Source organism: Larimichthys crocea, chromosome IX (assembly GCF_000972845.2).
Source record: "Larimichthys crocea isolate SSNF chromosome IX, L_crocea_2.0, whole genome shotgun sequence".
Lineage (NCBI taxonomy): Eukaryota > Metazoa > Chordata > Actinopteri > Sciaenidae > Larimichthys > Larimichthys crocea.
Genome location: NC_040019.1, coordinates 4,401,270 through 4,419,212, shown reverse-complemented (window position 1 = coordinate 4,419,212; position 17,943 = coordinate 4,401,270). Strand labels below are relative to the sequence as shown.

The window sequence follows — 17,943 nt, the reverse complement described above, 5'->3', positions numbered from 1 at the left end:
CCGGGGAAACTTGTGTTCTATGGGAAAGAAATGCTCTTATCTGATTGGTGGGGCCAAGAGGCTCCGTGTTCAGTGGTCGGAGGAGGTCAACATTACGGAGCCGCAAAGGTCTCCAGAGAAGTCCTGAAAATTGCCTATGAAAGGATGGAGTTTTAAGGTGGCTTAAGGAGCTGAGCAGAGCTGTTTACCGATTGATCCCCACGGATTTTTATATGGTTTATGAATGGATGAGGAAGGACATGTGAAAAAAATATATACATATTCCACCAAAACATTACCTCTTACATTGAAATTCAATGATACCATTAATATTCAATTGCAAAACGTCAATGTTCAGGGCACCTTGACAGACATACAGACAAAAACACTGATTAGAGTTACCAAGTATTTCATATGCAAGTGTTTAAGACATTCTCTCTTTTTGGTCTTTAGGAACTTGCTTGTTTTTTTTTTCTTCTTCTTCTTTTTTGTTTTTTTACGTGCATCATTGACACGATGGTGAAAAGCACTGCGGTGTCTGCCCTTATCAATGCACAGCTTACTGGATTCAACTCTTTCTCAACCTGTTTGTGAAGAAGACTGCGAGTTCACACCCTGAGGAGCCAAGTTAACACATGTGACGGTCCTCCAGCTGTCCCAAGGACAGCTGCAAAGACGGTCACATTCTTAACCATGTCAGGGTTACTCTGTGACGTCCCTGATAGTTACTTGGGTCACATACTGCATTGTTCCAGCAGTCTTAATTTTTGTTTATGGTTCATTTATCTGTTTTGTTTGTGGAGTTAGGACGATTTAAGACTCAGGTTAGAGTGTAAAATGAATATTTCTTTCAACCCAATTCAGTCTTCTTATTCGGGCAGCGACCCTGTGGCCTAAACTGCGTCACACCATCAGTAATCTGAGCCGTACATCCTCTTCCATCCAAATGCATACATAAATGGAAACCCTGGGAGAGGTGAACCTCTGTCTCTTTTAAAAGAACAAGCTCCTCCTGGGAAAAGACTGAACTGTGCAAAATGCAGCCCAACTGAGATTGAAAAATAAAACACAACAACACCTGGCCATGCATGACATAACCCAAACATACATTCACATGAGAATGCAGGCAGAGAAGAAATAAATAGGATTAAACATATTAACATAACAGAGTAATCATTGTCATATAAATTAAGACTACATTGCAGCAAGTTTAACAAGAAACTGGTTAATTCTCAGTTTAGGTTAAGGTGACGAGATTTCTGTGAGCACAGAGAAGAGTTCATGCCAGTTTTACTGCATCACTATGAGTGGACATGCTCTAAAAAGGGTTCAGCTATGACTCAGCAAGCGTGCTTTTATCAGAAGAACAGAAGCACAGCCAGATCTTTTACGGCGCTAAATGTACCGCTGAATGCATCAGTGCCGAATCCAGACACTGAATACCGGCCCCTGTGTACGGCGGCTTAGTTAAACGGCGCTCAGCAGGCGTTAATGCGTAGCTGCAAAACAGCAAACATGTAAGGTCGCGACCCCGAGGCACCTCGACCCATCCCTTGCCACGCACAGATCCCCCCACCGCCTCAATCCTCCTCCTCCACCTCAGCTGGTGCTGGTCGTCAACACCTCGTGGCTTGCAGTGACAGCAAACTGCCAAAGCCTTCATGAGAGGAACACTCAAAGGTTTGTTTCGGTGCCAGAGCTGCTAGAAGCACGTCTTTGAAAGAAGAAGGGGAGAAAAAAAAGAATACAAGGGGTCAAACAAAAGAGCTTATTAGAAGAGAGAAGGGGGGAGATTTGCTCCTTCATTGTGCCTTTTTAGAAATCAACTGTACTCAGTCAAACTGAGTTCTGTTCTTTGGCACACCGATCATTGCTTTCTCCCTCCCCCAATCTAAGTAGAACATCCATCATGCTATACATTGTAGTCTCCATGAAAAGAGTTTTTTTTTTTTCTTCTTATTTATCATAAAGAAAAAACATCAATACAGATCCTCACAAGCCGTCATGACTAAATGGAAAGAATGCAGGTTGTGCACCGATATGCCAGACGTACACAAGATTGGAGTTTGCGCCTCATGTAACAAGCAGCGGTTTGTTTGGTTTATTTGCGGGGGGAGCGACTGCACTGCAATGTCTCAGCTTCCTTCTCAGAAATGGGAGATGACATCATTCCGGTAAAGTGTCCAGCTGTACTGTGTTTCTGGTTCTTGCATCTTTGCGACATCGAGATGAATGCGGGGTGTCTGTACATCACTGCTCAGTGTCTCTTTTTCAGAGGAAGATGAGGTGTGCTTCTTCTTCACAGTTGGAGTCCAGTAGATGATGCAAAAACAGGGATATCTGAGGAAGAGAAAAAAAGAATAGCTCATTAGACAAGGTAATAAGACGTGTGTGAGGAAGATGCCTGAGAGCAAACAACGCTCAACAGTCTAAAAGGTGACTTTTTAATTATTAAAAGTACAAAGGAAGTTTAAAATCTGAGAAATATAACACATCCAGGAAAACAAAGCTCAGGCACAAAGCTCCCGGATCACCTCACAACCTTGAGATAAAGTTTAGTCCGTGCTATGTTTTTCTCTCTTTAAATAGCTGGCGGTGTTCAGAGGGTGGATGAAATGAGAACGCAGTGCAATAGTTCTGATTCATCTCTTTTGAATGCCCTTATCTGTTGTAATGTTAACTGCATTTTATTTATTCCCTCTGATCTAATACACAACACGAGCACAAACTGCATCCTCAATGACCACCAAAGGAATTAACAAATACGCCTCTGACACCGTCTGAATAAATATTTTCAACCAGAATTTAGCGAGCTACTTTATTACATTACATTAAAAAAAATTACCACTGATGTAAGCGCTCTGTATCTGCTGCTGGACTAATAGATTTGGTAATTCCACCCACTCTCTTTCCTCAGTACAGTCTGGCCTTCATCAAGGGTCTTCTCTCCCCCTCAGCCTGCTAACACTTTTCAAATCTGAGCGTGTTTTACTCGCAGAATTTCACTTTGACCTTTCCATTTTTAAAGCCATTGCTTAATATGTACTTATCTGTGCGGCACAGATGGTTACAGGCTTGGCAGCCCCTCTATGTGTCTAACGTGAATGTAATATCATCAGCTATCTCTGTTTGGAGGTGGGGTCTTTGTCTTGTCTTGCAGTTTAGTGAATAAGTAAACCCAGAGGAGCACTTTTTTTACCCGATGGCAATTTGGTTGGAAGAGAAACGTCTTGCTAAACAAGCCTCAATCTGCATTCAGGTTGTAATGATCATCTCCAGATCACAAGCTGAATGTTAGGTTAGGAATCAGGTAACTGCGTTTATGAATTTGTTAATCAAACTAGCACTTTTCTTCTACTCCATGCTGGCTCTCACTTTGTTTCCATAACACTCTGCAACATGCCGTACACCGTGCCTCTTTCTTGTTACAGAAAACCATTTTAACTGTCATTGAAACTGCCATGGGAATTGGAAACCAGATGAAGCTGATCATGTTACTTGAGACTGAAGTGCGTATGTAGAGGCTGACTCATTTGTTGAGATGCTGCATTGTTTCATTTAGTCACAGGCCTATTCTTGGATTACCTGGAAAAACATTGGCTAATTTATGGATATGGTATGACGCAACGTAGTTCGATAGCTGTCCCTGGCCTACTTCAATTAGACATTTCTTGTGAAATAAAGTGAACAGTTAATGGTTTAGTTGGTGATATTAGTTTTATGTGCATATAACAGAAAAATCTGAGAAAAATGTATGACTGCATTATCAGCATCAGTGAAAAACTGCTGTGTTATTTGATTTTGTCAGTACCACCAGGCCCTACTGGAAGCTTTCCAGGGGAGAGAGAAAAAAAAAATCTTAAAAAGGAGGAAACGCAGACAAGTTAGAATTGTTCCTCTGGGAAAAACTGAGAGAGAAGTTCTTTTTTCTCTCACAGCAACAATCTCCTTCTGTGAGGTCTAACATACTTCCTTCCCCCTTTCATTCCTAAACAGTCAGCCTCCCTTTCCGTTCCTCCACATTTCGTCTTTTCACCGTGCTCAGTGAGTAGACTGTAGGTGCCATGACAGGCAGGCGCACCAAAAACAAATTCTGTATTACATTAGTGACCGGATTATATCCTTCACTGAGCACTGTGTGGCACCCGGCTTAGAGATAGTTAAAACCTTCAGTCTAGTCTCTGCTTTTCAGAGATGAGTCACTGTAAAGAAAAAGGAATAATAAGTCTTAAAAAAATGTTTCATCCTGTGGAGAGGAGAAACGTCAGTGAAGCTGCTCTGAACTGCTTTCTGGCATTATCAGATAGGAGACTGTGTTGGACAGGCTTGGGAGTCACTTTATTTCTCTCCTTTACTTTCTCAGGAGCTGGGGGCCCACAGGCATTTCAACAAATGCAGCAAAATGAAAAGGACTGCTTGCATTGGTATGTGTGTGGGTTAGAGTTGTCATGATATCAGAGTTTAAGACTTACAAAAACAAGTGTAAAAAAAAAAAAGATCGACTTGTTCTACTTCTGAATGATAGTATAGTGTTGTTTTTAACACACTTACTGCAAAAAGTATAGATATTCCTGACAAACCGTAGTGTGGGTGCATCAGTGTAGGATGTAAGGATTGTGTGATGTGATGTGATCCTGAGCCTGCAGCATGCAGAAAGATCAGATTTGCCAGCTGACTAACCGTGTTCTACATACGTCTGGTCTGTTTATCGTCAGAGCAGGAGCGCAAGGTTAGAATGAGGCCAAGAAGACATAGATGGAGGTAGAAGAGACTATCGAGTTCAACGGTAAATTTTCAGAGCGAGACCTCTAGTATCAAGGATGACTAGGCTGAGGAGAAGGGGGGAGGGCTGACACTTCTCCCTCCCTTCCTTCTCACTTCCCCTGCTGCCACTTCTCTCAGTCACCTCCACTTGTAACCGATGATGAATGGTTTCCAACACCGCGCGAGTTGCGGGCTGCCTCCCTCTCACCCGACGTAAAGACCATAACCTCATCAAAGGAAGGCGACTGAGAGTGGATTAGCCTTGCCAGGGTGTTGCAGCTTGCTGGTGTGGGGTTTGTCTAATTGGCAGACCCCCATTTACCTCTTAGAAGGATTTCCCCCACAGGAGCAATAAAAGTATCCTATTCTCTTTCAATTACCCTCTCTGTCCGTCAGCCCATCCGCACAGCAACATAACTCACTTAACTACCGCACAAAAGCCCTTCATCTCGACCCCTGTGGAGCTCCTTCCTCTCTTCCTCTGAATGTTATTAGTGTCAAATCTTTCTGTTGTATCAACTTTAAAATCAGTGAGTATCTTTGTCTGTCTTTGCCAGATCGGAAGCATCAGTGCCAAAATGATTTTGTTTATGTTAAGTGTTTGTGTGAAAAAGGAATATCAGCCAATATGTCGTTAGAAATTCTAAGTTCTGATACTGAGATCCCATGTTGATTGGGGTCTAATTAATTTCCAAACAAATAAATACAAGAAATAAAGGAGGATGGTTAAAGGAAAAGATGAAAGTCTTATTCTATCCTTCTTCTTCTTTGCCATTACCTGGCATCTACATTACCCACAACGCAGCTCAGACAAAGATAAGGAGCAGGATACAGATGTCTAATAAGCTCACTAACTACTTGCTCCAGATTTGTTTTGTTTTGTTTTCAAGTCTTCCAGCCGAGCCAACACTGACTCAACACACATGACTTGAGGAAATCTATCAAATTTTACTCAGCTTCCTCTGGGGCCACAGAAGGCTTTAAACGTTTTTTTTTTTTTTCACATGTGAAGTAGTACTCCCTAAAACCTGTAAACAAACTTTGATGTGGAAAATCGGCGGTTTCTTTTTCAGACAGACAAAACGATATGAGAGGTCAGACTCACCTCATGGAAAGGGTGCAGGTAGAGGGTTGTAGGGCTCAAGCAGGCAGATGTTTCCAGGTGCTGACGAAAGCAGTGGGAATGAGTGAGTATGGCACAGTAGTGATGCTGTTCCAAGCATCAAGCGTGGGGTCATAGCAGTCCAGAGTTTTACACCGCTGTGTGCCAAAGTACCCACCCACTACATACAGTTTGTTCCCCGACGCCACAGCCTGGCAGCTCATCCGCTTGGCTGTCACGTCACCCACTTTAGTCCACTGGTAGCTCTCACTGCTGAACTTATAAGCCGAGCAAGCTGAGAACTCGGTGTCCCCACCCATGACAAAGATCTGATTTCCCAGCACGGCAGCGGCTGTGTAGCGCCACGGCTGTGGGCAGGAGGCAGGCACAGTCCATCGGTTCTCCTGCGGATCGTAGCACTGCACCTTGGGCAGCTTGTCGTGGGTGACGCTGGTTCCTCCAAAGGCAAAGAGCTTGAGCTTGACGCTGACCACCGCTGCATTGCTCACACCTTCTCTCAAAGGAGCCACCATGGTCCACTTGTTCGCCACTGGGTCAAACTGTTCCACCTGTTTGAGTGATACAGACGGAGAGGCCGGGAGGCAACCGGTTGCTGCGGTGTGACCTCCTACCACGTAGAGGCAGTGTTTCAGCTCTGCAGAGCCGTGGCCGAACCTGGCGATGAGCATGGGTGCCGCCTTCGACCATTCCTCATGGACAGTGTCATAGACCCATACGTCTTTGGACACACCGTTCTCTGAGCCTCTTCCACCAGTGATGTACACTTTACAGCCGATGGCGCAGGCACTGAACTCCTTCCTGGGGCTAGGAATGTCAGCCTTGGGGATGATCTCTTTGGCTTTCTGGTCCACCAGGTACAACTTGTCACACATAAAAGTCTGCCCTCCCAGAAGAAAGAGAGCATGGCTGGTTTTTCTTGGTCGAGCACATGGGCTGTTAACAACACCATCATTCTGCAGGATCTTCAGCTTACAGCGGATAGCTTCATCCACCAGCTCCTTGCTCTTGGCCTGGGCATTGATCAGCTCTTCCGTAGATACGTTCTCCATGAGAAAGATGGCAGGCAGCAAGGCCAGACGGACCGTTCTCAGGAGCTCTGGCAGGTGACAGTGTCTCTTTTCCAAGTCATAGTTGATCCAGTTGAGGGCAGCTTCATAAACCAGTCTCTCATCTTCTGTCTCTAGCTCCTCATGTGACAAAAGCTGCACCACCATATCTTTGGGCAGTTGGAGGAAGTCCTCTGTCTTGCAGATAGCGGGGAAGTTGCTGAGGCACATGCCCCAGGAGAGCTCTGACAGCTTGGTGCACTGGTGGGCGTCAGACAGCAACAACATGCCAAGGCAGTTAGAAGGGTGAAGGTTTCGCTCTAGGAATTCAGCACAGGCATCCCGGATGTCCTGAAACTCTAGCATGTCCCCAGCCTCTAATAGTGACTCTGCATTCTCCTCATTGATGACCACACGTGATGAGTATGCATAATCCAGCAGGAGCTCCAAAACCTCCGGGTGGATGGAGTCACGGAAGTCAACCTCGCTGGCCTGACTCTCCCTCAGCCCACCGCTGAACATGGCCTCAAAGTAGCGGCTGCAGGCTGCCAGCACGGCACGATGGCAGGGGAAGGAGCGGCTACCGGCATGAAGCAGGACATCTGTGAAAAGCCGTTGCTGCCTCAGTGAGTTGAGGTGCATAAGCACACTGTCAGCATAGGAGGACTTGTGGAACAGGTAGATGTTCATAGAGCCAGTGCTGGCTCTTGATTTCCGGTTCTCATGGACGCACACGGACATTTTCATTGAATCCTAAAAGAGAAAAAACAAGAAAGATTTCTTTTATAGTCCATTGTACAAGGTTGAACAGTTGTTTGCTGATGGATGGCATATTGTGACAAGAGAAATGCCCTTCAGTTATATCTGCTGAAGAATATTTTGAAAATCTCTTCATAACAGTAACGAATCGTCAGCATTGTAACAATGAGTTTCCTGTAAAGAGCAGGCGAGCGTCCAGTAATGATGACTTTGTTGCTGTCAAGGCACAGCAGAACAGAAATAAATTAGTTTATTGGAGTGTTGTAAGAATTTATCTTATACCATTAAATTCCCATCTAAATTCAGTGAAGATCTCCAATCTTCAAGTCTCCTTTTCCACTATTGATCTGTCCATCCTCCAAGTATGCTTTCTACTTCTTATTAGCCCAGTAGTAGCAGTAATCCTAACAGTCATCACTGTAAATAAGGCTGAATTATGTCGTTTATCTGAGACACTAGACTGTTCCTCGGTAAGAGTAGTTATGAAACAGCTTTCAGTCAAGTATTTTGTTTATTAAGTTGTCTTCTCAGCCATAACTATTGTATATGCACACCCTGTGATGTCGAAATCTCTTTAGTCACAATATGATGAACGATGCATTTTGTGGTGGGTATTGAAATCCTTCCCAAGAGATAGAGACATTTAGCAAGAAATTAAGTGATTACGCGCTGCAAAACAGCATACGTCTGGGAGTTATGAAGGTCAAGTAGATAACAACTGTCTTCTCACAGAGACCAGGAGGCTTTTCCACGTTCAGCTCCAAGCAGTGCTAATCCCCCCTCTTTTAGAGATACCATGATTTACAAGTAAGTCGCTTTGCAGAGCTCCTTAAGAAAAGAGGAGAGAAAGAGACAGCAGGACTCTTTTAAGCCTCTGAGAAATGCACAGCATTTACTCCACTCCCCTCCAGAAAAGTCACAGCTCTTCACTGTCCTTGCCCTGTCCTCGCTCGGAGCTAACTTTTATTCCAGCCAATTTCCAGACATGTCAAGTGCCTCCTTCACTCTGTTTGCTGAGTCTCTGTGTGACCTAGTAAATCCACAGCTGTCAGATTTTTAGACCAGACGTACAGACATTTTAAGTTCTCTTCTAGGTCATTCCAAATAATTCAGGATGTGATATAAGATTGCCTAATCTCGAGAGTAAACCTCAAGAATACTCCACCCAAATGTGCCTTTTTAGTATCAAGACATGCATGAGGTGGTTGCATGTTTGTAGTTTTTCTCATTGACAGCAAACAGCTGCAGTTGTGGTCAGCTTGAATAGAGTCCGTTCAAATTGATTCCAGTGATGACAAGTTTTCAAAAAGAAAAAAATCCATAAAACTTCAAAACCCTCCTGCTGTATAATCTACTTTTCCGCTGACCGACAGCATGCCCAGTATGTCACAAACACAGTTAAATAACTGACTTCTCAGAGCTTTGAGCAGAGTGATAACATGACACAGGCATTGTGTATTTATCTGTTTTTATTTAAGAGCGTTTTGATGCTTGATGATTTTTTTTTTTTCCCCCCACCATGAAAGCTTGCCACAACTGGAATTCTAACTGACTGAAGTCAAGCTGACCACAGCTGCTATTGTTTCTCTGTCGGCGAGAAAATGTCTCACAAGCCTACAGGTGGCGTGTCTTTGATTCTCAAAAGATTGATTTTTGGTAAACTTCAAGACCTTTACAGTTCAAAGGTTTCAAGTACAATCCAGCTGCAGAGAGAAGATGACAATTTCCATTTCCCTTCAGTTGCATCATGTGCTCCAAAATCCTCAGAAAGCTGTCTCATGAATAGACAAGTGGGTGTGAACCCTGAACAAGTCCATTGGGACTCTCTGGTGAGCGTCACTCACAGCTTTGGCTTCAACAGAACTGGTATTGTTCCTTGTCAAAAGTTCCAGGGACATGATTAAATTCTAACTAACTGCCCAAACCGGCTGCTCTGTATAAAGTTTTTTATTTTCACCCAGGTTGGCTGTTTTGGTGCAGCTGTCAACGAGGAAAACACAACCCGCAGCATGTGTTGGCATAATGTATTGTATGTGTGCACAACTGTGTGCATTTGTTTCCAGGTACATTGTGTTGCTCTGCCAATATGTTAACACAAGTTTTATCTTTTTAGCCATGCTAGTGGCTCTAGGGATGACAGTCAGTTCTCTATTTCGAGTTCAGACTGAAATATTTGAACAAACACTGCATGGAATGTGGTACAGACATTCGTGGTGACCAAAGAATGAAGCCTAATAACGTTGGTAATCCCCTGACGTTTTGTCTAGTATCATCATGAGGTTGACATTTGTGGTTTCGTGTGAAATGTTTCAAGAACTATCGAATGAATTGCTGTGAAATTTAGTGCAGACATTCATGTTCCCCTGAGGATGAACTGTAATAACTTTGGTGATCTCTGTATGACATTTCCATCTGTGTTCAACAGGCTCAACTAATGAGGAAACATCACAAAAGAAAAATCTGTTTTAATATTGCAACTAAATGACTCGTGCTTGAGTGAACCACAAGAATAAACAAGCCTGTGAAACATTTTCTAAATACAGTAGAATAAAACATTGGCAAACAGCTAATAGTCTTAATAAGGAATGCATTTCATTTGAACATATACTCTTTAATGTGTGATGCACAGCCTTCCAAGTTATGTTTCATAATAACAATGAGGAGGAAGAATATTATTTATCAAAACCAACTGCAACCTTGGTTCGACAGGATTTATTACATTCCAGCACTGACAAAACTGGCAACCCGTCATCTTCTGGCCCCTGGCTCAGCTATAATGAGCCTGCTCTCTCACCTGCACATGTCACCTCCCACACACACACACACACACACACACACACACACACACAGTACTCATACTGCACATGATGTTTTATAATTGTAAGCTGTAAATGGCTTGATTTGAATAAGCGCTCCTCATAAATCAGACACTAAATTGGAGAAGTGTTGCATATACTAATGATTAGCATTTTAATAAATATAACTAGTCCAGGTCTGAGGCAGATAAACACTTACAGGACACAACAGCAACTCGAACAAAACAAACAAATCAACGGTTTTGATTATTTCAAATGATGCAGTATAACAAAAATATAATTATTTTCAAAAATGAAATGAATTCTACATCATTAGCAGCAGTTATCTGAAATCACAACACGAAGTAAATGTCATTGTTGCAGCATTGCAAACAATCTGTTACTTCTGTGCCAGGGTTCTGACTTCCAAAGTATAATCATTTCCTCTCTGAAATGAGCTACTTTCTCATCTTGATAATGGCAAGGCACGACACAGTCTTGTTGTAGGAAATGCCAAATATTTTTGCTCTGTTGTCCAAATAAGAGTCAAGAAGTTCACAATGTACACTTTTTTGCTCAACTTTCTACTTACCTACTCGACAATTTACTCCCGTTATAATTTTGAATTTTGCTTAATTTGCCTTTTGATGATGTATTCAATGCTAAAATTATGATAATCACAGCATTCCTGTTTTATTCCCCTACCACCATCCCGGTAAATTGCACACTGGCCCGTACAATTACTGAAAGTGTTTTATCAAACAAAGTTTCGACAGATGAATGTGCTCACACATACAGTGCGTGCAGGAGAGTTGAAGAAAACGAAGAGCAGTAAACCAGATACTTCTAATTTGCATATTAAAGGATCAATCCTGGATTACTAACTATGCCTGCAGGTCCTTTAAAACCCATGTGTCATTTAAATGGAAATTAGTGGTTTGTTACAAACTTGCTAGTGCCAAACTGTCCAGTAAGGATTCATTATACCAAAACCTACAAAATCCAATAAGAGCTTGGATGGTTTTGGAGTTTAAAATGACATTTTCCTACATGTTGTATTCCAGTCCTCCCTGATCATAAGCACCAGTTTAGACTTAGGCTGTATGTAAAAATGTTTTCTGCTAATAACCACACATAAACACAGATTACTGCGGAAATCAGATTGCTGCAACCTCATGCGCCCTCTCAAATCAGATTATTACTTTAATCTGCTTGTTGACAGTAATTAGGTTACAGCACGCGTGGAAACAAACATGCTGACGGTAACAAGTTCCTCACCACTGTCGGACATTAACATCTCGTGTTTCTATACTTTCTATATATTTGATAAAATGCTGATTAAAACTGAAACAATTGGGCGACTGTCAATGAAAATGAATCAGCAATTATATAATTAATGCCAAACACTCTCTGATTCTCTGTCTCTCAAACATGAGGCTTTGCTGCTTATATTGATAAGTGATTGTAAACTCAATATCTTTGAATTCTGGACTATTGGTTGGAAGACTTGGGCTTCAGAACATTTCAATGGACATTTTTTACTATTTTTCTTTGCAGCTTCAATGCTGTTAACAATAAAGATACAAAGATTTGTGAACTATCAACAAAAAACTTTTAAAAAGTTAACATAAGCTTTTTATCCCTCGTCTGTACTCTTGCCAGAGGCACGCTTACCTCACCTTGTTTACAGGTGACTTTACAATTCCTTTTAATACACAACAAATGACAGTTTGCATATCGGTTGCATAACATGTATCAGGAAATACAACATTTTTTCGGAGTACTTAATAAGCTCATGTACTCACTCTGGCTTAGGTGTTGTAGTGAAGGGAGTTGTTAAATTGTTGTTACATGACTGTTTATATAGCACCACGTGGGTTATTTGCATATGAACGCAGAAAACAAGAATATAAAAGTATCATCTTTGAGTGGTTACAACATTCTCTGCTTCAGCTTCAGGAGTATTTGCTTCATCATTGTAACTTGACTAACTTTAGTTAGTTAGGTTAAAAATCATACATCATCGTGGGAATTTGTCACATTTCTTAAAAAAGGATTAACTGATAACTGATAATGAAATTTCATTGCAGCCCTAAAAAGCAGCTATTATTATTTACAATCAGTGCTCGGGGTATTCCGACTTATCCTTCCTCTCACAGGTCATTTTCTGTAACAGCAACAGAGCCAGTACATTCACACCAAACCCCCCTCAGAGGAAGAAAATATAGTGAGAGTGAGCAGTTGGCTGGATGTCTTTGAGAGTTGTCATCCTTATCCCCTCACAAAAAACAGATCCACATGCACATAACCGGAAAGCACATACATGCCACACTCACAAAGCACATAGTAAAAAAAAAAACAGGCATGCACACACAGCCTCTGGTCTGTATCTGAGGCCTGGCTTGGGCTGCAGTCTGTTTTAAAATCATTGCCAGGTGTTCACAGTCAACCATGGACTCAGGAAGAGGGATGGGAGGGAGAGACTTCAAAAGTAAACACCCAGGCTTATATGGGGCCAGCTATATACATCTGCCACTTGGAGGGGGAGAGAGGAAAAAAAAAAAAAATGAAACAAGATGCAAAACAAGGAGCCAGCTATTGATCCGCATGTCTGCATCGATCTTAATTTGAAACAGACTCATATTTATAGTCTGACCACACGCATCACACACTCAAAAATGCAGCTCATCCATCTATAACAACAAGGAGAGCGCAGCACACCTGATGTCGCCTTTAAAACATCTCGAGCATGCATGAGTATGCAAGGAACAAGACGCAGGGAGAGAGCACAGCGGACTCATCCTGCAGGCATGTCATCGTAATAAACAAACAATGTGGTGAAATGACAGCAATATTGACCAAATCACTGAATGTCAACACCAGTCTTTTGTGCATCTGCTGCGCTTTTCTCAGCCACTGCTCGGAGTTTTCCATCATCAGGTGATCGGAAAGGGGTGCAGCAGTTTAATATCTCTCTTAATAATAATAATAATAATAATAATAATAATAATAATAAAAACAAGCATGTGAGAGAGTGAGACGCGTTGTTAGATTTTACCTCTTTGGGTGAAAGCAGGAGTTCAATTGCGTCCGCAGTATCCCTCGAACATGCCACTTCTGAAAGAGCCACGATGCAAGCCTTTGCGCCCGGGGGGAGTGCAACAACTCCTTTTTGGTTATTCCCGATAATTCTGGTCTAGAATGAGGCCAATCCTCAGACAACACCACTACACTAGGTTTATCTGAACTCGCATACAACCCTACGTGTGTGAAAATAAACGAGTTTTTTTTTTTTGTGTGTAAAGGATGAGCCGAGATGATCGGAGGCGTCCACCAGCTCTGCTGCTCTGATCCTGAGTGTCGCTTCTCCGCCTGCGCTCCCAGTCCTCTTCTCGCTGAAATCAATGGGTGTGTTTACAGAGAGGGGGGAGAGAGAAAGAGAGAGAGAGAGGGGAGGTGGTGGAGGAGGAGGAGGAGGAGGAGGAGGGGAGGACCTCGTCTCCTCGTCCAGGAAATGAAGTGAGACTGAGAGTATGAACTGAGATGTGGAGGATAGTTTCTCTCTCAAGGTAGGAGTTTGCCCCCACACACATAAAAGTGCATCACCAGTTGATTTAGTTTCTGTAGGTTGAAATATTTTTTTTATCAGGTTATTTTATGTCCTCTGATGTCCCTGGACGACCCTTTCATTGTAAAAAGCTGAAGGACTTTGTCTTCAATAAGTACAGTACTATTTTTTGTCTTTATTTCTTCTCCACTATATCCCAGAGGGAAATATAACACTTACTACTCTATGACATTATCAAGAAGTACCCAGATAAGTAACAGTACCACAACAATTTAATCCATTACATAAATGAAATTCAAATTTCTGGTATCAAAAGTAAATCGTTCCACAGAAATATGTTCCCTGTAAGTGTGATATTATTATTTGTGACAGACTGATAACGCAATAATGTAGTTCAGTGGTTCACAACATAGGGGTTGCACTTCCTCCGAAGGGTCACAGGATAAATCTGAGGGGGTCGTGAGAAGGGACAACAAAGTTCTGCTCTTCTGCTCAGGACTTTTCTTTGGAATACTCCACCCGGCACTGGTACTATGGATCTGTACGTGACTCTGGAGGAAAGAAAATGGACATAATGTCTGGATTCCATCATGTGAACTTCTTTATGACAAATGTCTCGGTACTCGTGTGCAACTGTACTTTGTTACACTTGGATGATGTGTAGTTCTGTAATCTCCTACAATGTTGTTTATTGTTTTCCAAATTAAAATGTAGGTACTTTGACCCAGAGTGAGACACAACACGTTTGATTTTAACTTCCACAGATGTATTGTTAGTTGTACAAAACTATATTCATATGACACTCATAGGATACACAGATTGTTGACCATCAGTAGTAAAGAGTAAAAGAGCTTGACTGTATTAAAGCAGTTTGCAGGCATATGCAACACTTAGATAGATACTGCTATCACTTTCCTGTCCATTGTAAAGCCTTGTGTCCTGGGTTAAGATAACCCATGCATTGGGTGAGTGATTTTTAGAGCATATGTAGGATTAGGCTTCGTTATTTTTAATCCGCTTAAAAAAAATGTCTGGTAAACTTCAAAACAAAACATGGGATGCTTTGCTCATTACCACTTTAAAGGAGTTGATGGGAAGTTACACTATTACAGTCCAAGCTTGTTCCCCAGTGCGGATTAACGACTAAACAAGATCCAGCACTGTAAGAAAATTAAAGGTGATGTTGGTGTTATGTTTTTGTGGTTTCACATCTACGTAAAAGAAAACTACAATAACATATAGAGTCACCACTGAATGCCATAGGCACTGTGTAAATCCTATAGGATTATAAAGACATTGTGGTTTTTGGTTAGTTGGGAACGGGAAGTCCAATTTTATCCCCGGACATCTTGTGTGAGTCACATCTGTGGTCCTTGTTGACGAGACTATTGGCTGTGACTAAACTCCTCAGTGGACCCTCAAGGCTATGATGTGATTATTTTGTTTTGTTTTTTATTGTGTCTAGTGCATTGGAGTCGTTACATAATCACATCCGGTTTCTTTTTCCCATCAACTGTTTTTATGAAGACACAATTACTGCAGCTTCATGCGGCACATTGTTCCTTAGAGAAGAGTCTTTATTAGGGAAGAAAAACTCACTGAGGCGTCAAATGTTTTCATGTGTACGACAGGAGAGACATCTAGTGGGCAAAATGTTCCTCAGACTGACTGACATAAGCAGACAAAAGACAGACAAACAAACAACAGAAAATCTTTATTAACCATTAGGTATTAACCTTCATGTCTGGTTAGAGTTACTTCCTCATTCTCACGGAGTCTCACAGACTGTCACTACTATGAAAAATAACAATAGCTGCAAAATCTTCTGACAAAAAAGGAAATATTGCATGTTATACAGGTTATGCATGAAAAAAAATGTAGTTGTAATATACTGTTTGCCAAAAAACATTCACAGATAAAGGAATACCACACAGGAAGATTATTAATGTGGTATCCTTTGGGGGTTCATTAGACCCCATGTCTAAAGCTCTGTTAGAAAATTGTTTTATTCATTTACTTGTTGGTTTCCTGCAGAGAAAAATGCCCACAGGCTTTGGTAAACTTATTCTGTGTTCTCACTGTTGTAAAGATGTTAAACAGTGAGGTGAATTGATTCTTTCAGACACACAGACTGTTAACAAATGAATGACAGAGGTGTGTACAGAATAAAAATCCATATGTGACATGAGAGACACCTAGTGGACAAAATATTCTTTTGACCCAATACTAATACTAATACTAATACTGATGATTGACATATGAGCAGATCTGGAAAGGAAAGATAAGATGGTGAAAACTAGAATTAAATGATACAAAAGCTCATAATTTTATGTGTCTCCCTATTTATAGTAATAAGATAATTCTACTTTATGTCAGGTTTGCATTCATTTAAAGTTTGAAGTATTTCATCTTCATGTAAAAAAGTCATGAATGACTTCTTGTTGTAGATCAAACATAATGCTCAAGTAACAGTGAGTAGATGCATGCTGCATTAAAGGAAAGGTTATATGTTCTGGATGCACGGCAGATCTCACCTGACAGGGAGTGATAACTAGTTTGTGATCATAGATCAGTCATGAACAATAAAAACAGACGCTGGCATATCAAACTAAAACTTGTTGGGCCAGTCTGTGCTTGTCGCAGCATATGACATTTCCAACACTGTGGATGTGTCACATGCCGTTCTACATTCTAGGAAACTGGTTGAGCAGAATAGTACTCATAGGAACAATGGTGGAAGAAGTACTAAGGTCCTTTAAGCTAACTAGTAAACTAACAACAAAGTGCACATCATGGAGAAGAACTATTTTCACAAACTGAATGTTTTTGGCGGAGGCACAGTGGTGCTGAGTTTGTTTGCATGTTCTCTCCGTGTCTGCGTGGCTTTCTTTCTGTAATATGATTTGTACTGTAGACAGAATGAATTAAACGATAGTGCAGAGTGCAAATGATGCTAAAATAAATATGGTTTATGTGGGGAAGCAGAGAACTCAAGACCTATCTTCAGGGCCGTATATGCGAGCTATGCTTAGGGCCACAATGAATTGGGGGGCCGGGGGGGTGGGGCACATCGCTTCTCACTTTACACGGTAAATTTAAGTTGACTGAGTCGCTGAGGGGCTTCCAATTTTCACGCAATGACTGTGAGACTCATACAATTAACTCTCGTCCTGTCAATAGATTCTATTAAGTAAAACTTAAGCCTTAGCCTAACTACTCCCACCTTACATTTCTCAGGGTCATTTGTAAAGATTAGATCTATTCAGCATTTTTATTGACATCTGGTTAACTAACGTTTGCTCTGCTTGCAAAATCAAAATGTTATCCCCTTTTCACGCCTTCATATATCAGAGCTGTAAGGCTGGTTGTTTGTTGTGTTACAGTTCATATTGTCTAAAGTGTGTTTATAGTGTTAAATCAGTGTTAAAGTGCACATCATGAATATTAAAACTTCATAACTTAGCTTTCCCATATGCTAAACTGCAGTATACTGCTTATTTGCATTCTGCTAATCAGCAGTTCACTGCAATGATAATAAAATTCTAATTTGCATATCAGAAATGGATGGATTGTATATGATGCATGTACAGAATAGGGGAAATCATGCATGTCTTAGGTTTTTCATTGTTATTATGTCGTTTCATTTTATTCTTGGTATCATGTTTTTTTGTTTGTGATTAGACTGTAACACTCAGTGGTTTCAGACCTTTCTTTCTCTCATCAGATGCACTGTTGAGATAATCTGAATCTCACCCCTGCCAGTTTTGAGCCATCTAGATTAGATTAGATTAGATTAGATTAGATAATACTTTATTTATCCCACAACAGGGAAATTCACTTGTTTACAGCAGCGAAAAATAGAATCAAGGAGGGAAAAACACAAGTGTACATATTTACAAAAAGTACTAA

At 41.3% G+C, this 17,943-nt stretch overlaps 1 protein-coding gene across 1 annotated transcript; it reads right to left on the bottom strand.

Moving 5' to 3' along the window:
* Nucleotides 1-470: 470 nt before the first annotated feature.
* On the bottom strand, nucleotides 471-13,866 carry enc1 (ectodermal-neural cortex 1). Its single transcript, XM_010735311.3, has 3 exons — nucleotides 13,525-13,866; nucleotides 5,849-7,665; nucleotides 471-2,319 (listed from the first exon to the last, which is right to left on the bottom strand). The coding sequence occupies exon 2, from the start codon at nucleotides 7,657-7,659 to the stop codon at nucleotides 5,884-5,886; it is 1,776 nt and encodes a 591-aa protein (XP_010733613.1). The 5' UTR covers nucleotides 7,660-7,665; nucleotides 13,525-13,866; the 3' UTR covers nucleotides 471-2,319; nucleotides 5,849-5,883.
* Between the last annotated feature and the right edge of the window lie 4,077 nt (nucleotides 13,867-17,943).

Coding starts and splice junctions, on each gene's coding strand:
- enc1 (XM_010735311.3), bottom strand. CDS start 7,659: ATGAAAATGTCCGTGTGCGTCCATGAGAACCGGAAATCAAGAGCCAGC.